General features: G+C 47.4%; 1 protein-coding gene across 3 annotated transcripts in view; it reads left to right on the top strand.

Moving 5' to 3' along the window:
- Window positions 1-17,273, top strand: part of LOC129382728 (uncharacterized) — a 226,573-nt gene extending 209,300 nt beyond the window's left edge. For 2 of the 3 annotated variants that reach the window (XM_072288856.1, XM_072288857.1), the window contains exons 8-9: window positions 3,673-3,889; window positions 17,119-17,273. In XM_072288856.1, the coding sequence (XP_072144957.1) occupies window positions 3,673-3,889; window positions 17,119-17,145 (244 nt within the window). In that variant the 3' untranslated portion in view covers window positions 17,146-17,273. The remainder of the gene's footprint in view (window positions 1-3,672; window positions 3,890-17,118) is intronic. The other variant, XM_072288858.1, reaches the window with a different exon arrangement.
- Window positions 17,274-17,676: the final 403 nt, after the last annotated feature.

Genomic DNA, 17,676 nt, shown 5'->3' on the forward strand with positions numbered 1-17,676 from the left:
AAGCAAAGTTCGCAACGGTGGGTCAGAAAATTGCTTGTGGGAGTTCATTTTTTTTATTTTTTATTTTATTTTTTAACCTAGGTAGCACATTAAGCAGTGTAATAGCAAGAGCTTTGTGGCGCAACCCACCTCCCCGTTCCAAAGGGACGCTCATTACATCCCTCCATCCATCCAAGCGCAGGAGCGAAGGCCAGCTGCGCATGCTTTTGAGCGTTGGCACTGCGCTGTGTACCTACACTACTTCAGTGTTAATCGCACTAACACCGACATTCATCAATAAACAGGTTCTGCGCGATCTTCTATTTATTCTTATTCAGGGCCGTGATAACTATAAGAACATGAAAGTGGCCAGGTGGTCGCTAATTGCCGCCAATATGGTTCAAGAAAAGTAGGGAGCAGCTCCTCAGTTGAAGTACATAGGAGACATATTAGAAGTTAGAGTTATTAAAGGTATAACAATAAAGATAAAAAGCGGGCGCATCCTGTGCTACCGGGGCTTTTCGGACAGACGAGAACAAGCAGTCGGATTCCTGAATAATAAGGATATAGCTGGTAACACAGGAATTATATAGCATTAACGAGAGGGTGGCAGGTCTTGTTGTGAAACTCAATAAGAGGTACAAATTGAAGGTCGTAGAGGTCTACGCCCCTACTTCCAGTCATGATGACCAGGAAGTCGAAAGCTTCTATGATGGCGTGGAATCGGCGATGGGGGAAGTCAAAACAAAATACACTGTACTGATGGGCGACTTCAAAGCCACGGTAGGCAAGAAACAAGCTGGAGACAAGTCAGTGTGGGAATGTCGCATAGGCTCTTGGAAAAGCAGGGGAGAGTTATTTGTAGAGTTTGCGGAACAGAATAATATTCGGATGATGAATACCTTCTTCCGCAAGTGGGATAGCCGAAAGTGCACGTGGAGGAGCCCGAATGGCGAGACTAGAAATGAAATCGACTACTCTGCGCTAACCCTGGCACCATACAAGATGTGGACATGCTCGGCAAGGTGCGCTGCAGTGACGATAGGATGGTAAGAACTCAAATTAGCCTAGACTTGATGAGGGAACGGAAGAAACTGGTACATAAGAAACCGATCAATGAGTTAGCGGTAATAGGGAAAATACAGGAATTCTGGATCAAGCTACAAAACAGATATTCGGCTTTAACTCAGGAGGAGGATCTTAGTGTTGAAGACATGAACGACAATTTTATGGCCATCATTAAGGAGTGTGCAATAGAAGTCGGTGGTGACTCCGCTAGACAGGATGCCAATAAGCTATCGCAGGAGACGAAAGATCTGATCAAGAAACGCTAATGTATGAGAGCCTCTAACCCTACAGCTAGAATATAACTGGCAGCATTTTCCAAGTTAATCAACAAGCGTAAGACAGCTGACATAAGGAAGTGTAATATGTATAGAATTGAACATACTCTCATAAATGGAGGAAGCCTAAAAGCAGTGGCGAAGAAACTAGGAATAGGCAAGAATCAGATGTATGCGCTAAGAGACAAAGCCGGCAATATTATTACTAATATGGATGAGATAGTTTTAGTGGCTGAGGAGTTCCATAGAGATTTACAGAGTACCAGTGGCACCCACGATAGTAATGGAAGAGATAGTATTCTAGATGAATTTGAAATCCCACAGGTAACGCCGGAAGAAGTAAAGAAAGACTTGGGAGCTATGTAAAGGGGGAAGGCAGGTGGCGATGATCAGTTAACAGCAGATTTGTTGAAAGATGGTGGGCAGATTGTTCTAGAAAAACTGGCCACCCTGTATACGCAATGCCTCATGACCTCGAGCGTACCGGAATCTAGGAAGGACGCTAACATAATCATAATCCATAAGAAAGGGGACGACAAAGAATTGAAAAATTATAGACCGATCACCTTACTGTCCGTTGCCTACAAAGTATTTACTAAGGTAGTCGCAAATAGAATCAGGAACACCTTAGACTTCTGTCAACCAAAGGACCAGGCAAGATTCCGTAATGGCTACTCAACAATAGACCATATTCACACTATCACTCAGGTGATAGAGAAATGTGCGGAATATAACTAACCTTTATATATCGCTTTCATTGATTACGAGAAAGCGTTTGATTCAGTCGAAACCTCAGGAGTCATGGAGGCATAACGGAATCAGGGTGTAGAGGAGCGGTATGTAAAAATGCTGAAAGATATCTATAGCGGCTCCCCAGCCACCATAGTCATCCATAAAGAAAGCAACAAAATCCCAATAAAGAAAGGCGTCAGGCAGGAAGATACGATCTCTCCAATGCTATTCACAGCGTGTTTAGAGGAGATATTCACAGACCTGGAATGGGAAGAAGTGGGGATAAGAGTTAATGGAGAATACCTTAGTAACTTGCGATTTGCAGTGATATTGCCTTGCTTTGTTACTCAGGGGACCAATTGCAATGCATGATCACCGACCTGGAGAGGCAAAGCAGAAGGGTGGATCTAAAAGTTAATCTGCAGAAATCTAAAGTAATGTTTAACAGTATCGGAAGAGAACAGCAGTTTACGATAGGTAGCGAGGCACTGGAAGTGGTAAAAGAATACATCTACTTAGGACAGGTAGTGAGCGCGGACCCGGATCACGAGACTGAAATAATCAGAAGAATAAGAATGGGCTGGGGTGGGTTTGGCAGGAATTCCCAGACCATGAACAGCAGGTTGCCATTATCCCTCCAGAATCTTACCAGTACTTGCGCACGAGGCAGAAACCTGGAGGCCTACGAAAAGGGTTCTACTCCAATTGAGGACGACGCAGCGAGCTATGGAAAGAATAATGATGGGTGTAACGTTAAGGGATAAGAAAAGAGCAGATTGGGTGAGGGAACAAACGCTAGTTAATGACATCTTAGTTGAAGTCAAGAAAAAGAAATCGGCATGGGCGGGACATGTAATGAGGAGAAAAGATAACCGACGGTCATTAAGGGTTACGGACCGGACCGGTTAGGGTTACGGATCATAAAGGTTACGGTTCTAAGGGAAGGGAAGCGTAGAAAGGGGCGGCAGAAAGTTAGGTGAGCGGATGAGATTAACAAGTTTGCAGCGGCAATGTGGGCACAATTAGCATATGACCGGGGTAGATGGAGAAGTATGGGAGAGGCCTTTGCCATGTAGTGGGCGTAACCAGACTGATGATGATGATGATGATGATGATGATGATGATGATGGTGATTAATAAAGATAAAACAGGTATAGCCAGACTGCGACATTGCGACGTGGTAGCCCGTAATTAGTTTGCACAGGCTAGGTGACTATTTGTCGCCATCACGATTCCTATCGGATGCCATTAGCAATCGCCATCAAAGAACGACCTTACTGCTCGTACGGAGAGAGTCCATGCTCCTGTGCTTCAATGTTGGCCTATTGAATATTGTAAAATATTGCAGGGAATAGCCTACGTACATCACTTCTTAATGTCATTGTTGGCGAAGTTGATGGCTCGTCAGCGGGTGAACCGTCACTCTGCTTTTTGTGTCACCTGAGCCTAATCAGTATTTTTATTCTTCTGATGCTTTCCAATCATCGTATGTATGTAGATTTGGCCATGGAAAAATATTCTATTTATTTATTGACGCTTATGTGCGGCTGTAAAAACTGCTTCATTTCGCCTTTTAGAGGCACCATTCAAACACTGCTTTGTTTTTTTCCACCTACAGACCTGTAATTGGGGGCGGGGTCGGCGATGACGTCTTCAGAGGCATCTACTACGATCCGTCTTGTAATGCATGCCTATTCAAATTGCACGTCTTGGAGAGTGGCTTTGACCTTTTTTACTTGAACGCTCATCACGTGATGAAACCCGGCACTAAAAGCCACTTTGCTGAGTCTTTTTATCTTAAGATATTGAACATGAACCCTCAACGAATCTACGTGGTAAGATAATCTCTTAACTCCAACACAAAATGGACGCTCTGCTTTTATTCCTTGTGTATTGTGAGAACTCAAACTATTAAATTCCTTAGCATTCTTTCGGGACTTCACGAAATTTTCGGGGGCTACCTTTTTGCCTATTGCTCGGCCTGGTTCTCCAACCATTTTGCCGCCAGCTTGTGTGGCTGACCATTGGGTACGCACAAATTAGCGTACAACTATATAGAGAGAAGTTACAACGCGTAATTGCGAAAGAAATCCCCATGTGCCCGTTCACACTGCTAGCGCCTAAATCTGGAACCGGTAGTGTGGCTCTACGAAAATTATCGGCCAATCCCGGAGAGATTGCTGTCTAAAATTTTGGGCTATTTACGCCTTTACGATACGAAGACGTGTTCCAACCGCACATTTAAAGCTGCTTTGCAAACGTTCTCAATATCCAGTGGGCCAGTGGCCTTTTTCGTTGCTTTAGGTTTAGCAGAACGCCACAAATCGCCTGTTTGTTGAATAAAGCCCCAGTACTGGTTCCTGTTCTGGCGCGCTTTGTGTGAACGGGGACATGTGGATTTAATTTATTTTGCAGTATTTTGTTAGAATTACGTGTTTTAACTTCACTTCATATATTTGTACGCTAACTTTGTGCGTTTTTTTCGTTTCAAGCTTAACTCAGACGCCTATTTTCTTGTCCTACGTGCGCTGGAAGGCCTGAAATCATCTACTTTTACAAGATTACAATGGCCAGAAACTCAGTCTCCACGAACGCCAAATCAACTTGACGTCGCCAACAAAGACCTTCTCTTCAAAAAGAACGAGAAGAAACACGTAAAATTAGCCAGGCGCAAACGCCGACCGACGTGCTATGCAGTGAAGGCGAAACAAAGTTGATGTGCGCAGCCTTGTGATTGTGCAGTTCAAACATTCTTTTCTCGCCTAAAGCAAAATTCAGTCCTTTCAATCTTTCTACATGGATAGGCAGCAAAGCATAGTATGCAATGCTGACTAAGCCAGATTTTTGCTTGGAACACTACATTGTGAAAATGAAGCCACAAATTGAGTCAGACCATATTTTTTTTTTCATTTTTGCCATGACATTAAGCAAATGTTTAGGTTTTATTTCATACCAGAGTATTTTTATCAACGAGTATACACAAATACCAAGCCCATATTGTGAATATATTTGTCATGGAAATGTTAGTTTCTTTAATAAAAAATATTAAAGGGGCAATTGTTGGCTTTTCCTTACGACTAGAAATTATGTAAATTAAAACAAAAAAGTAATAAACGACAACAGTCAAGAAAGAGTACCGTCTGGCGACTGTATAAAAGAACATTCACAGCAACAGGTCAAAGCAATAAATTTGTAGAAATTTTTCTGCTTGGCATAGTTTCACTTGTGTGCGCAACCTTCTAAGCGTCCTCATGGCATTAGAAAATTTTTGTAGAAAATAAAATCGCTTAAATAATTACTTCCCACACTGAGGTAAAACAGTATGATTTTATCCAGCAGAATCGGAGATGGTCGAAAAACACCGAGTACACTTGAGATGGAATGACCCATATACAGGGTGTCCCAGCTAACTTGGACCACGATTTTAAACATACCCAGAGCTCTAGAGAATTCGTACCGACTGCATAGCAGCCGTAGTCGTATGTACTTACGGCCAGTATTTTGTCATCATGAAATATAACTTAATTAATTACTTTTAATTAGTGGACTCTTGAATTATAGCTTGAGTCTCAAACATATCAATTACAAAGTTGTAGGGCACCTCAAATAACCTCCGAATCAAGCATTTGTTTAGTGCTCAGCTTTGCCTCGTTGGTTTTGCCGAGAAAGCACAAAAGCGTGCGAAACATTCAAAATACGAAATAGCTACGCGCTTGCGCGCCGCTACTCAAGCGCTCCCAAGCGAATAGCCACGGATACACGGCTTTACTAGCGGCGGCAACTCGATACAGGGCTTCACACTATGTAATGGTCGCGGTATCAAGAAAACACGCCGCTGGCGCATTGATGAGCGTAGCGGAGCCTTGTACGATGGGGCGATAAGAGAATGCGGCCGTATATCTTTCAATGGTTGCTTGTAGGCGCTTGAATAGCGGCGTGCGAGTGCGCATCTATTTCGCGTATTTCGCCGGCTTTTGTTTTTTTCTTGGAAAAAACTAGTCCTACTTCAGCACGAAATAAATGCTTGATTCGGAGGTTACTTAAGGTGCGCTACAACTTTAAAATTGATATGTTTGCGATTCGATCAAGCAATAATTAAAGAGTTCACTAATCAAAAGCAATTAATTATGTAATACTTCGAGATGAAAAAAAAAAATACTGGCTGTAAGCACATGCGACTACGGCTACTATGCAGTCGGTAGGATTTCTCCAGAGCTCTAGGGTATTTTTAAGATCGTGGTCCAAGTTAGCTGGGACACCCTGTATGTGTGTATATATATATATATATATATATATATATATATTGACACGTGTACTTATCTTTATCGGGCGACCACCTTTCGCCGCCTAACAACTGTTATCGCACAGCGCGTGACGCGCCTGCATGTATCCGAAGTTTCTGGAAAGTTATCGATGCTTCTACCCGATGTCTGTTTTCACCGAACCTTGTGTTATCTGATTTCATCGCGTGACACGAATCGTGTAGAACTTTGTGGAAGGCACGCAGGTCCCAACGATTAGTCTGGAACATTCGACGACTGCTGTATAAAAACCGACACGCTTGACCCGCTGATCAGATTTTCGACGATCGCCGACCGTGTTCGCTGTGCTATAAGTGTAGCCTGTTTTGTGGGCACAGGTTCGCCCAATAAAACGCTAGTTTCGTCTTTCCCAGTTTGGCTGTTTTCTTTACCGTCACTACCACGTGACATCTGGGGCAGGTGCTTCGCGTTCATGTACCGGACGCCCCCACAAAGGCTTGACCAAACGCCGAACACGGAAGAAATCACCAACGTCAACAAGAACCAGCGTGGTAGCCGCAGGCTGCAAAGACTGCCCCCGAAGCACGGTCGTTCGCCTGAGACGAGCAGGAAGATTGCCACCAAGTTCACCCCAATGGCAGCCCCAGCGTCCCCCATCGTGCTGCAGCAGCCCAGGGAGCCTCCGACGTTCCGCGGTTCAACGTTCGAAGACCCGGAAAGCTGGCTTGAGACATATGAGAGAGTCGCTACATTTAACAGCTGGAACAGCGACGACAAACTGAGGCATGTTTTCGTCGCATTGAAAGACGCTGCCAGGACGTGGTTTGAGAACCGAGAAGCCACCCTAACGACCTGGGACCTGTTGCGAAGCGGCTTTCTGGAGACATTCGCAAGCGTCGTACGCCGAGAACGAGCCCAAGCGCTATTAGAAACCCGAGTGCAGCTACCTATTGAGACAACCGCGATCTTCACGGAGGAAATGAGCCGTCTATTCCACCACGCCGACCCTCAAATGCCCAAGGAGGAGAAAGCCCGCCTACTGATGCGTGGTGTAAAGGAGGAACTTTTTGACGGAATGGTACGAAGCCCAACGAAGACCGTCGACGACTTTCTTCGAGAGGCCACCAGCATCGAGAAAACACTCGAGATGCGAAACCGGCAATTCGACTGCCACACGAACTCTACAAACTACGCCGGAGTTCCATCACTGGCCACCGACGATCTACGCGAGACTATCCGAGCGGTCGTACGAGAGGAGCTGCAAAAGTTCTACCGAAGGTCGCAGTCCCAAGTGGACTCAATTGCTGAAATCATCAAATAAGAGGTTCAGCGATCGCTCGGAGTTCCCGAGGCGCAACCACAATCATCGCAACCCCAGCCAAAAGCGATGACCTACGCCGCCGTCGCCCGCCGTCAAGGTCTCCCTCAACGACCACGCCAGGGCCCTGTAACGTCGCAATTCCGTCGACCACCGCCACCGCCGCCGGCACGCCCACCCGTCGCCCAGCGCAGCTACCCGAGGAAGACAGACGTTTGGTGCGCTCCTGACCACCGCCCGCTCTGCTATCACTGCGGCCAAGCCGGCCATGTGTACCGTCGATGACCATACCGCGACCTGGGATTGCGAGGGTTCGCATTCAACGCACCGCGCCCTCGGGAAGGTGAACGCCCTCGTGACATCGCCGACTACCTCCCCGCTACTCAGTGGAGCCCTCGACGACCGTCCCGTTCACCGTCACCAGGCCACTACCTGTCGTGACAGCGCCGTCCATACACTGGCCCAGCACGGGGCCGCTCTGCAAGCCCGTATCCGGAATACTAAGAGCAGCTACGGATGGAGGTGCGGTTGCTGTTCGTCGAAGTGACGAAGATCATCCGCCGCCGACGAAGACGCCGGAAATCCTGTCTAGACGACATGTGAACGAAACGCCGCCATCCCGACGTAGTCTGGAAGCAAAGAATACGATGACGAAAGACGACCTGACGACGTCACGTATCAGCCACAGGCCAACGCGACGCAGCCGTGATCCGACGCCAAGACCTAACTGTAACGCAAGGCAAAGAACCACCGACCTCGGCGTGCTTCTCGACGGCCACGCAGTCACCGCCTTAGACACAGGAGCGGATTACTCCGTCATGAGTGGACTTATCGCCGCCCAGTTGAAGGAAGTTAAGACCGCATGGGAAGGCCCTCATATTCGGGCCGCTGGAGGTCAGCTCATCACGCCGACTGGAATCTGCACGGCAAGAATTACCATTCATGACCAGACTTACCCTGCCACCTTCGCTATCCTCCACAGTGTTCACGAGACGTCATTCTCGGTATGGACTTCCTAAACCAACACGGCGCAATCATCGACCTGAAATCGAAGTCAATAACGCTGTCGGAAGTTAAAGCGATACCGCCGGATTGCCCTAGTAGTCACCACGCCTTGAGTGTGCTCGAAGATCAAGTGAGCATCCTGCCTCGCTCCAGCATTGTTATTTCGGTCGGCACCGAGACACCCGCTGACGTAAAAGGCGTCATCGAAGGCGACCAACGTCTACTGCTCGACCGCGAAATTTGCGCCGGAAGAGGGATCGCTCGTCTGCACGGAGGAAACACGAAAGTGTTGCTGACAAACTTCAGCCAGGAGTTCAAGCACATCAACATGGGCACGACGATCCCATACATCGAGTAAATTCTGGAAACCGGCAATGCGTTTGTCCTCGCGGATTCTGCCGCATCTACCCCGATGACCGTAGTTCCCGAACCAGACTTCGACATAAATCCAAGTCTCCCCACGATTAAGCAACATCAGTTCAGAAGTCAACTTCGACGATACAAAGAGTGCTTTTCGACTTCATCAAGGATTCGACAAGCACCAGTCGCAAAGCATCGCATAATAACCGAAGAGTGTGCTCGACCACTCCGCCAGAGCCCTTATCGAGTTTCTACGCGAGAACGTGAAGCTATCAGGCACCGAGTCGACGAAATGCTGCGCGACGACATCATCCAGCCATCAAAAAGCCATTGGGCATCTCCTGTAGTCTTCGGGAAGAAAAAGGACGCAACCCTACGTTTCTGCGTCGATTATTGTCGTCTGAACAAGATCACGAAGAAGGCCGTATACCCCCTCCCACGGATAGACGACGCATTGGATCGGCTCTGCAACGCTAAATACTTCTCGTCGATGGACCTCAAATCAGGCTATTGGCAAATAGAAGTCGACGAAAGAGATCCAGAAAATACCGCCTTCATCACCCCAGACGGCCTCTACGAGTTCGAGGTTATGCCATTTGGACTGTGCTCGACGCCTGCATGTTCCAGCGCGTGATGGACACGGTTTTAGCAGGATTGAAGTGGCAGACCTGTGTCGTTTACTTGGATGACGTCGTTGTCTTCGCCGAAAATTTTGACGACCACCTTAGGCGGCTTGCAAATAGTACTAGAGGCCATCAGGTCATCAGGGCTTACTCTGAAGCCGGAAAAGTTCCGTTTCGCTTACAGCGAGCTTCTGTTTCTAGGCCACGTCATCAGCAAATCTGGAGTCCGCCCCGACCCGCAGAAGACAGCTGCCATCGCAAAGTTCCCGCGGCCCATCGACAAGAAGGCAGTGCGTAGATTCCTTGGCATGTGTGCCTACTACAGGCGATTTGTCAAGAGGTTTTCACGCATCGCGGAGCCGCCAACGCATGTAACCAAATGTGATGTCGAGTTCAAGTGGGAAACGCCGCAGGCCGATGCATTTCAAGAACTCAAACGACGCATGCAGTCGCCTCCGGTACTTGCACACTTCGACGAGAACGCCGATACCGAAATCCACACTGACGTCAGTAGCCTAGGCCTCGGTGCCGTCCTAGTCCAGAGGAAAGACAGACTTGAACGGGTGATATCTTACGCTAGCCGGTCGCTGTCAAAGGCGGAAGGCAATTATTCTACGACTGAAAAGGAATGCCGCGCCATCATTTGGGCTACTGCGAAATTTCGCCCCTACGTATATGGGAGGCCATTCAAAGCGGTCCGCGACCATCACGCGTTGTGTTGGCCAGATAATTTAAAGGATCCTTGAGGACGACTGACGCGGTGGAGCCTCAGACTACAAGAATACGACATCACTGTAACCTACAGGTCCGTACCCCATAATTTAATTTTTTAGGCTACCTTGTCGCCGAAATGTGTGGCCCAGAAAGCCCTACGTGCCTAAGTGATCCGCTGGTGTGTTCGCCCTTTGTGATTCGCACAATATATTATCAATTCTTCCTCGTTCTAACATCGTGTTACCCGAATCTCACGCACGCACGCGGTCGTGAATGCGTCTAGGTACACGATATATTTTCGCGGAAATTAAACAACACTTGCGTGCAAAAATAACAAATGAAAATTTTTCAGCGTGTACCGGTTGGCCCCGGGCCGCGTACCATTCGTTCGTCACGTTTGCGTGTTTTTTGCCGTCCGAAAGCTAGCACTCGCGGGTATTCAGAATGGTGATTCCTGTCGCCGTATCGATACCGCTCTGAGCCTCGCGAAAAGGAAACGACATTGAAAGCTCCAAATGGTGTCTCCACCCTTTCTTCAGCTTTCGACAGCGTTTATAATAGAGCTAATGAGAAGGAGGAAATGGGGGGAGGAGGGTAACTAACCCCGCAGTTTTTCTGAGAATGCTGCGGCCCTAAACGCTAGAAAGTTGGGAATTGTATGGCTCCTTCAAGATACAGTGGTGCCTTTTTGGATCAGTCAGACAAGATTTGGACATATTGCGCTCGTAAACAATAGGCAGAATCTGTTGCCGCCGCGGTCGCAATACAATTCTCGGGATTGCAAACGAAAATGAACAAGAAACAATAACTGCAGATGTAGACGAAGAGAATGTACGCATACACGATCGTTCTGACATGCTGGAAATGTGTGTTAACATTAGAGCTAGGTGCTGTTGCTACATGCTTTTCCTTCTTCATTGCGTGAATATTGTAAACAAAAATCTTCCCGTCATTTCTCTATGTTCCTTTTGTGCGGAAATTTCGCATCCTCATAGAAAGCCCGTTCTGGCAGCGCGCCTCGTAAGTTGTTGCGCATAAGTACTAGAAGATTAGTAGTGTTAAGGGATGTGTAGTGGCTGCAGTAAAGCTAGGGAAACGATAAAACACGTTTTATTAGAATATGAAGATATCTGCCTAGCGGCCGGTTTAGGCGTCTCTGGCCTCCCTAAAGTCCTTGGGTTCAGCGAGAGCAGGGAGAAAGTAAACACGTCCGCAGCAGGATAGTCGTAAGCGCCAATTGGAAGATTGGTGGAAGAAAAGTAGATAAACGACCATAACGGAGGCGTGTAAAAACAAAGTTCACAATAGGGAATCGGTTGTGGGAATTCACGGTAGGGTTTTTCCTTTTCTTTTTAACTTAGGTAGGACATTAGGCAATATAATAACAAGAGCTTGGTGGTGCAACCCATCGCCCCGTTCCAAAAGTGACGCTCATAGTATCCATCCAAGAGGAGCCCGGCTTTCATAGGTGGCCTCATACTCGACGTGCCTTTGTAGTAGCAATATGGTGTGTCGTTACAAAGCTAATCACATTAACCTCGACAATAATTGGGCTACTGCTGTAATCACATGACCTTCGCTCATAACATATGCAGTGTAACACGTTTCCCAAGACATCAGCATGAATCAGCCTATGTTTAGTTTAAGCGCCAAATCAGATACGTGCTTTCTTTCTTAATCTTAATTTTGCTTGCCTTGCCCCTGAATCAGCTCCCATCGCAGATACTGCACCAAAAATGTTGCTACTGCATAAGCATATGGCGTCAGTTCAGCTGTGCATATTTAATATAAAATGAAACTATTGCAATCTGCATGCACGCTGCATGTATGTGTTACGGTAGCGGCATTGCCCTCATATTGTAATGCTCGCAGTGTGATGTCACTCTTGCAAGGCAATATCTATGAAACTACTCCCTAATTTCCTGCATAGACCCACAATATTTGCAATGTACGATGACACCTGTCGCAAGCGCCAAAGAATAGCTGCCTATACATGCGCGCCAGTCATTCATGCGTAATATTTTGGCGTGTTCATTGTGCCAAATAACAACAAATCTGTCAGCAATTATGACAATCGCCATTCAACATACCAGGCAAAAAGAACAAAATGGGCTCGAAGGATTGTTGGAAAAACTGAGAGCGTTTGCTGACCTTCTGCACACCGTCTGCATGAGTGCACAATGTGATTAAACTATATCGTCGGAGTACCACGCTACATGACGTTATGGAAGTACAACATACTAGGGGTGCTACGGGAGCGGGGAATCTCGCGCCATCATTGCTCAGAGTCATTAAGGACACCGTCCTGTTTTGCAGCAACAATGCGTATTTAGCCTCAGGAACACGAATTACACAAGACCAAAACAAATGAACCTCGTACCTTACAAAACTCATGCTGAAGGGCGCAACACATGCATCGACATGAAATCAATATATGTCACCAAGTCTTCCACAATGACATGAAAGGCTTCACAGCATAAAATGATATCAATATTTGCATTCAGTCAACTCAGCGAATGAATCCTTCCTATCCTTGCTGTTTACTGCTCATTGATTCATCTGAGACACTCTTAGTTAAGTAGGCTTCGACAAAGTGCCGATTAACAGTCATATTCTTGCGAAATACTCGCGGTAAGTTTTAAAATAGTGCTTTATATTACATCTTACAATTTGAGTTAATGATAATTCAAACTAATCCTGGCGAATCTTCGACTCACTGTGAGGTGTCCAGATGGGGGTTCATCATGACATGCCCGTGCAGAATGTCGTGCCGCATATTTATAGACGGTATTATATTTATAGACGCATATTTATAAACAAATTTAGCAGTTTGGCTTAAAGTTACTCTTCTGTAGGACCTTTCCTGTATAGACAGAACGATGACACACCTCTGACAAAAATACGAGGAACTTTTATGCCGAATTCTACGAGGCGTATAATGAGCTGTAGTATTTCTTCATCAGTGTGTTAACGTTCCGCGGTGTGAGTCGTTCCGACGATGCCTAGAATCAGAATGTGTTCTTCCTCTGATAGTGCTGTGTCTGCTTGGGCGCACGATAAACAGAAGGCGCCGGTGTGCTTTCTTTATTATCGTCGTACCACCGTAATGTCATATTCTTGCAATCGGGGGCTCCATCTCGCTAGTCGTTCAGGTGGTTTCTTGAGGTTTGCCAGCCAGCAATGCGAATGATGATCAGTGATGTGAAAAGCTGGGAGAGTTGGTGACCAATTGTTGTGCGTGTTCTTGTGTTTTTCTGCCATGTCCTGGTCAGCGCGCTGCTTTACCCACATGGCATGGTGATTGGTGATCGCTGACTGCTTTGAATGGTTTGCTACATAGGTACGGCCGAAAGTTGTTTAGGACGCAGATCACGGCTAGACATTCTTTCTCTGTTGCTGAATAGTTGGTTCTGCTTTCTGTTTTTGCTGGAACGTTGCGGGAGCGGAACAGAGGCCAAGTGGCAGAGCCTCAAATGCCTGGAGCTCATCCGGATCGACAAATGTTGCTTTCTCGAAGTCAGGCTCGTCCCCATCAGTTGGCCAGTATCCTCTCTTCAGATCTAGTGAGGAGAAGCATTTTGGACACTTTAGCTGATCAAATGCATGGGAGCGGGTATACATTCCGCTTAGTCACACTGTTTTATTTCCGGTAGTCTCCCCAGCAATGCAATGTGTTGAATGTTTTCTTGACAAGCACTACGGAGATGCCCACAATATTTTGGAAGGCTGAATGGCATCATCTTCGGCCATTTCGCGTACCTGGCTTTTGGTAATACCTTTCCTTGGGGAAAACTCCATACGGATGCTGGTGTACAGGCCTTATTGTCCTCTTGGTTATAGTTCTGAGTTTTGTAATGCAAATGCCTCTGTTCAACAGAAGTTTTATGTTGCGATCCGCTGCACCTTCATACGCGTTGAATGCATCATTTCTGGCGAGAACCACTACACTGCTGCCTGGTGGCACCGTTACATAGTCATTGGCGAGGCGAAGCGGGTTGACAATGTTCCCCTGATTTTCCGCAGGTTATGGCTTGTTCCGTCGCGAATAATAGGCTTGACTTCTATAAGTTGATAATGGTGCCGTCAGCTGTAAGAAAATCTAGTTCAAGTATAACATCTCTCGAACATTTCGGTAGTACCACGAAGCCACTAACGTATGTAAAGCCTCCTATCAGAGCTCTTGAGGCGCATGTGCAGAGAGGCATAATAAGGTGACCGACGGCATTGCGTACCTAAGGTACATTCCACATCGTGATACAGTTCGTTATCTTCTTGGCCAGTTCATAACTTATCACCGAATAATCCACTACGGTATCAAATAACGCATTTAGCTCGTATCCGTCAATGATCAGGGAAAAGTCTGAAGCTGCGCACTGCGTGTTGTTGGTACGTAGTTGCTTTGCCTAGCGATAGGCGCAGTGTGAGCGATTGACGCACTGTGAACCATAGGCGCACTATAATCTGCGAGTGGCCTGAGCATCTCAGTAGGTTGGCATCACGGACTACATCGGTGATGCCGTTGGTGGCTCACATTATGGTTCTCGTATTTCTTCACTTAGTTTCTGAGGACATCAACGATAGACAGTTGAGGCGGAGCCGTAGGTGACTGCAGCTTGCGTAGTTCTTCCCCGACTATGGATCTGACAAGTTCCCGTAGTGTGTCCAGAATAGTCCCACTGCCTGCAGAGAAGACATCTGCGGATGCGCAGCGTAGGTCACGTTTATATTGGCCACATGGTTGCTGGAGCGCCATTTTATTCGTTGTTCCTTTCGATCAAAACTCGGCAAAGGCGTGTGGCACCTTGGGAATGAGTCCGCCGAATAGCTGTTGCTTTACCCTGCGCATGAGATGATGCACCTTTTTAGTATTGACACATGTTGGCGTCGGCACACTTGAAAAGGTACGACATGTTCTCTGTGTGCATGGCTACGCTCTGATTCAAGCGCTCATTACGTGTACAAAGAGCAGCAGCTGGCTCTGACGCTCGTGCCACAACCTCGGAGAAACCTTGTAGCTTTCATATCTCGTTCGTGCAGCCTTCTAAAGCAAAGTAAAATTGCGCAGCTTGCATTCTTCGATCGATTTGTTCCACCACGGCCGCTGGCTAAAAAAAAAAAAAATAAGCTGCGTCCTCTCAAGTCAGGTGGGCTGCAATGGGAGCGAATGTCTCAGCCGTAGTTGCTGGGCCGAACGGCGCTAGCTCTCGGGGACGGGACGCGTAGGTTGCCACGGGCGACGGCGTTCAAAGCGCGTTCCTCATACATGTTCTATTCCGATCCCAGAAAACAGCCCCCACTGGTGGTGCTGCGGCGGATGACAGCGTTTTCGATGCACGCGGCAGGCCGCCCCTTCTTTGTTTCACAAGCAGCCGTGGTTATACGCCTTACCACTCTCAAAATAATCCAGCGGTCATCGGCGTCTTCGAACTAGTCGCCGCGGAAGGCCTGTTATATACGTAGGTGGGGTTACGATAAGTTGTGACGGTGTAACTTGGCAGGTCCTGGGATGGTGTCAGCTGTCTTCCTTGCCGCAAAGGAAAGATATCCGAATGCTGGTAAATCTCCTCGAAGACAGCAGCTAGCCAGTTGGTGCAGAGGCATTTGTTCCATGGGTTCCAATTGCCGAAGATCAGGACTGCACTCTCTTGCATATGTGGGGCTCGGAATGATACCCCACCCCTGCACGAGAAATGTAGCGGCTTTAGCCAGCACGGATTTATGAAAAAGTCGCAGTTTCGCCCGAAATGCGTAGCATCGAGTGCAATATAATATTAGTAGGCAGCTTTACGAAGTAAGGATAGTAGCTTTATCGGCCGTATGCACTCCTAAATATTCGCTTACTAACTAAATTAACAAGCATGTTGTCACGCGCACACAAGCACAAATGAACACTTCTTGCTCGACGGACGCGGAAGCCCTGTCATAATGCTGACATGATGAAGAACGGTAGCAGCAACGAGCGAGTTGACCTTCGTGCTGCCTCTCACTTCAACGCTAACTAAGCGGCGAGAATATGGTGCGCCTAGACGCTTAGACTCTGTCCTCATCCCAGATAGCTTTTAAAATAGGGCTGGCGTGTGCACCTGCGGCCCCGCCAAACGCAGCAGCCACCGGTGTAGAACGCCACCCCCCTTCCTCCTCCTTCCCCCGTTATCTTGCTTGCGATGTAAGACGTCGAGCTTCCTCGCCGCTTTCCCCCCTTCTGCGGGCGACATTGAGCCGCCATCGTCGGCTCACCCTCCCACGCTTCCCTCGCACATACAGCATACGACGCGCAGCAACGATGTTGTAACCCTCGGACTTTATGCGGCACATCACGGCGACCGCAATGGCGCAAATACTCCTGGAGTGTCCGTGTAATTGTCATCGCAATGATAAAGTGTTTATTAAGGGGCGAAGTTGTGCCCAGATCTCAAGATCATGCAGTCCCGCGGCCAACGACTCTGTTGCGTGCCATTGTCTTTCAGCGCTGATTGCGGTCTCTCTTAATCAAGCCACAGGTGTTGATTTCCCATTGGTGGAGCAGTTCCTCGATGAGATCTCGTGTGCGCGCGTGGCTGGCAGGCGAACTACAGCTTCGGGTGTCGCGATTGAAGCTGTCGGTGTGTCTGTTTGTTGCGACGCTTGTAGTGTCCAAAGCAAAATGCGTGGTACCTGAATGTTGGCTATGCCGCAATATTTTGTCTGAGAACCCTTGCGAGCGTTGTCTACTTAGCAATATCGTGGCGGGATGTCCCTGACACTCAAATTAATTTGATTTCTTTTAAACTTGTACTTTTCAGGAGACAATGGGCTGGAATTGGAATTGAAACAAATACTCTCAATTTCACAAGACGTTGTTCGGCCGCAGCTAGCCCTTCTTTGCCCTACACCGTTTGCTTCAGATACTGTGCTTCAGGCACAAAATACATCAATAAAATACGTCACACCACTCTAACAGCATTTGTCATTCAATCTCTGCATCAATCAAACGTATGCGCACAAACAGAGCTTTCGAGCAGCACACTGTACACGGTGGTTCCAAAGTGGCCCGGCAAGGCCCCCTGTGCTCGTGGCTGGCAGCAGTGGCTCTATCGGCGGCGCCCCCATCGTTAGGTGGGAAGCTAGGAGGCCAGACTGCGTGGCCGTGGAAGTTGCTATTCAGGAACACTGTGGGTCAGCGAACAGCCTTTTGGGTTTCTTACAGCTGCCCTTGTCGCCGATTACAAGCTTCACTTGGCCTCAGCTTGGTAGTCTTGAAAAGAACATTTATATATTGTGGAGAGATGCATCGTGTGGTTACTTCTCTTCCGTGGTGAGACAACCCCGTTTATTCTCTTGATCAGCCTATTTTAGAGTGT

This window comes from Dermacentor andersoni, chromosome 6 (genome assembly GCF_023375885.2).
Source record: "Dermacentor andersoni chromosome 6, qqDerAnde1_hic_scaffold, whole genome shotgun sequence".
Taxonomy (NCBI): domain Eukaryota; kingdom Metazoa; phylum Arthropoda; class Arachnida; order Ixodida; family Ixodidae; genus Dermacentor; species Dermacentor andersoni.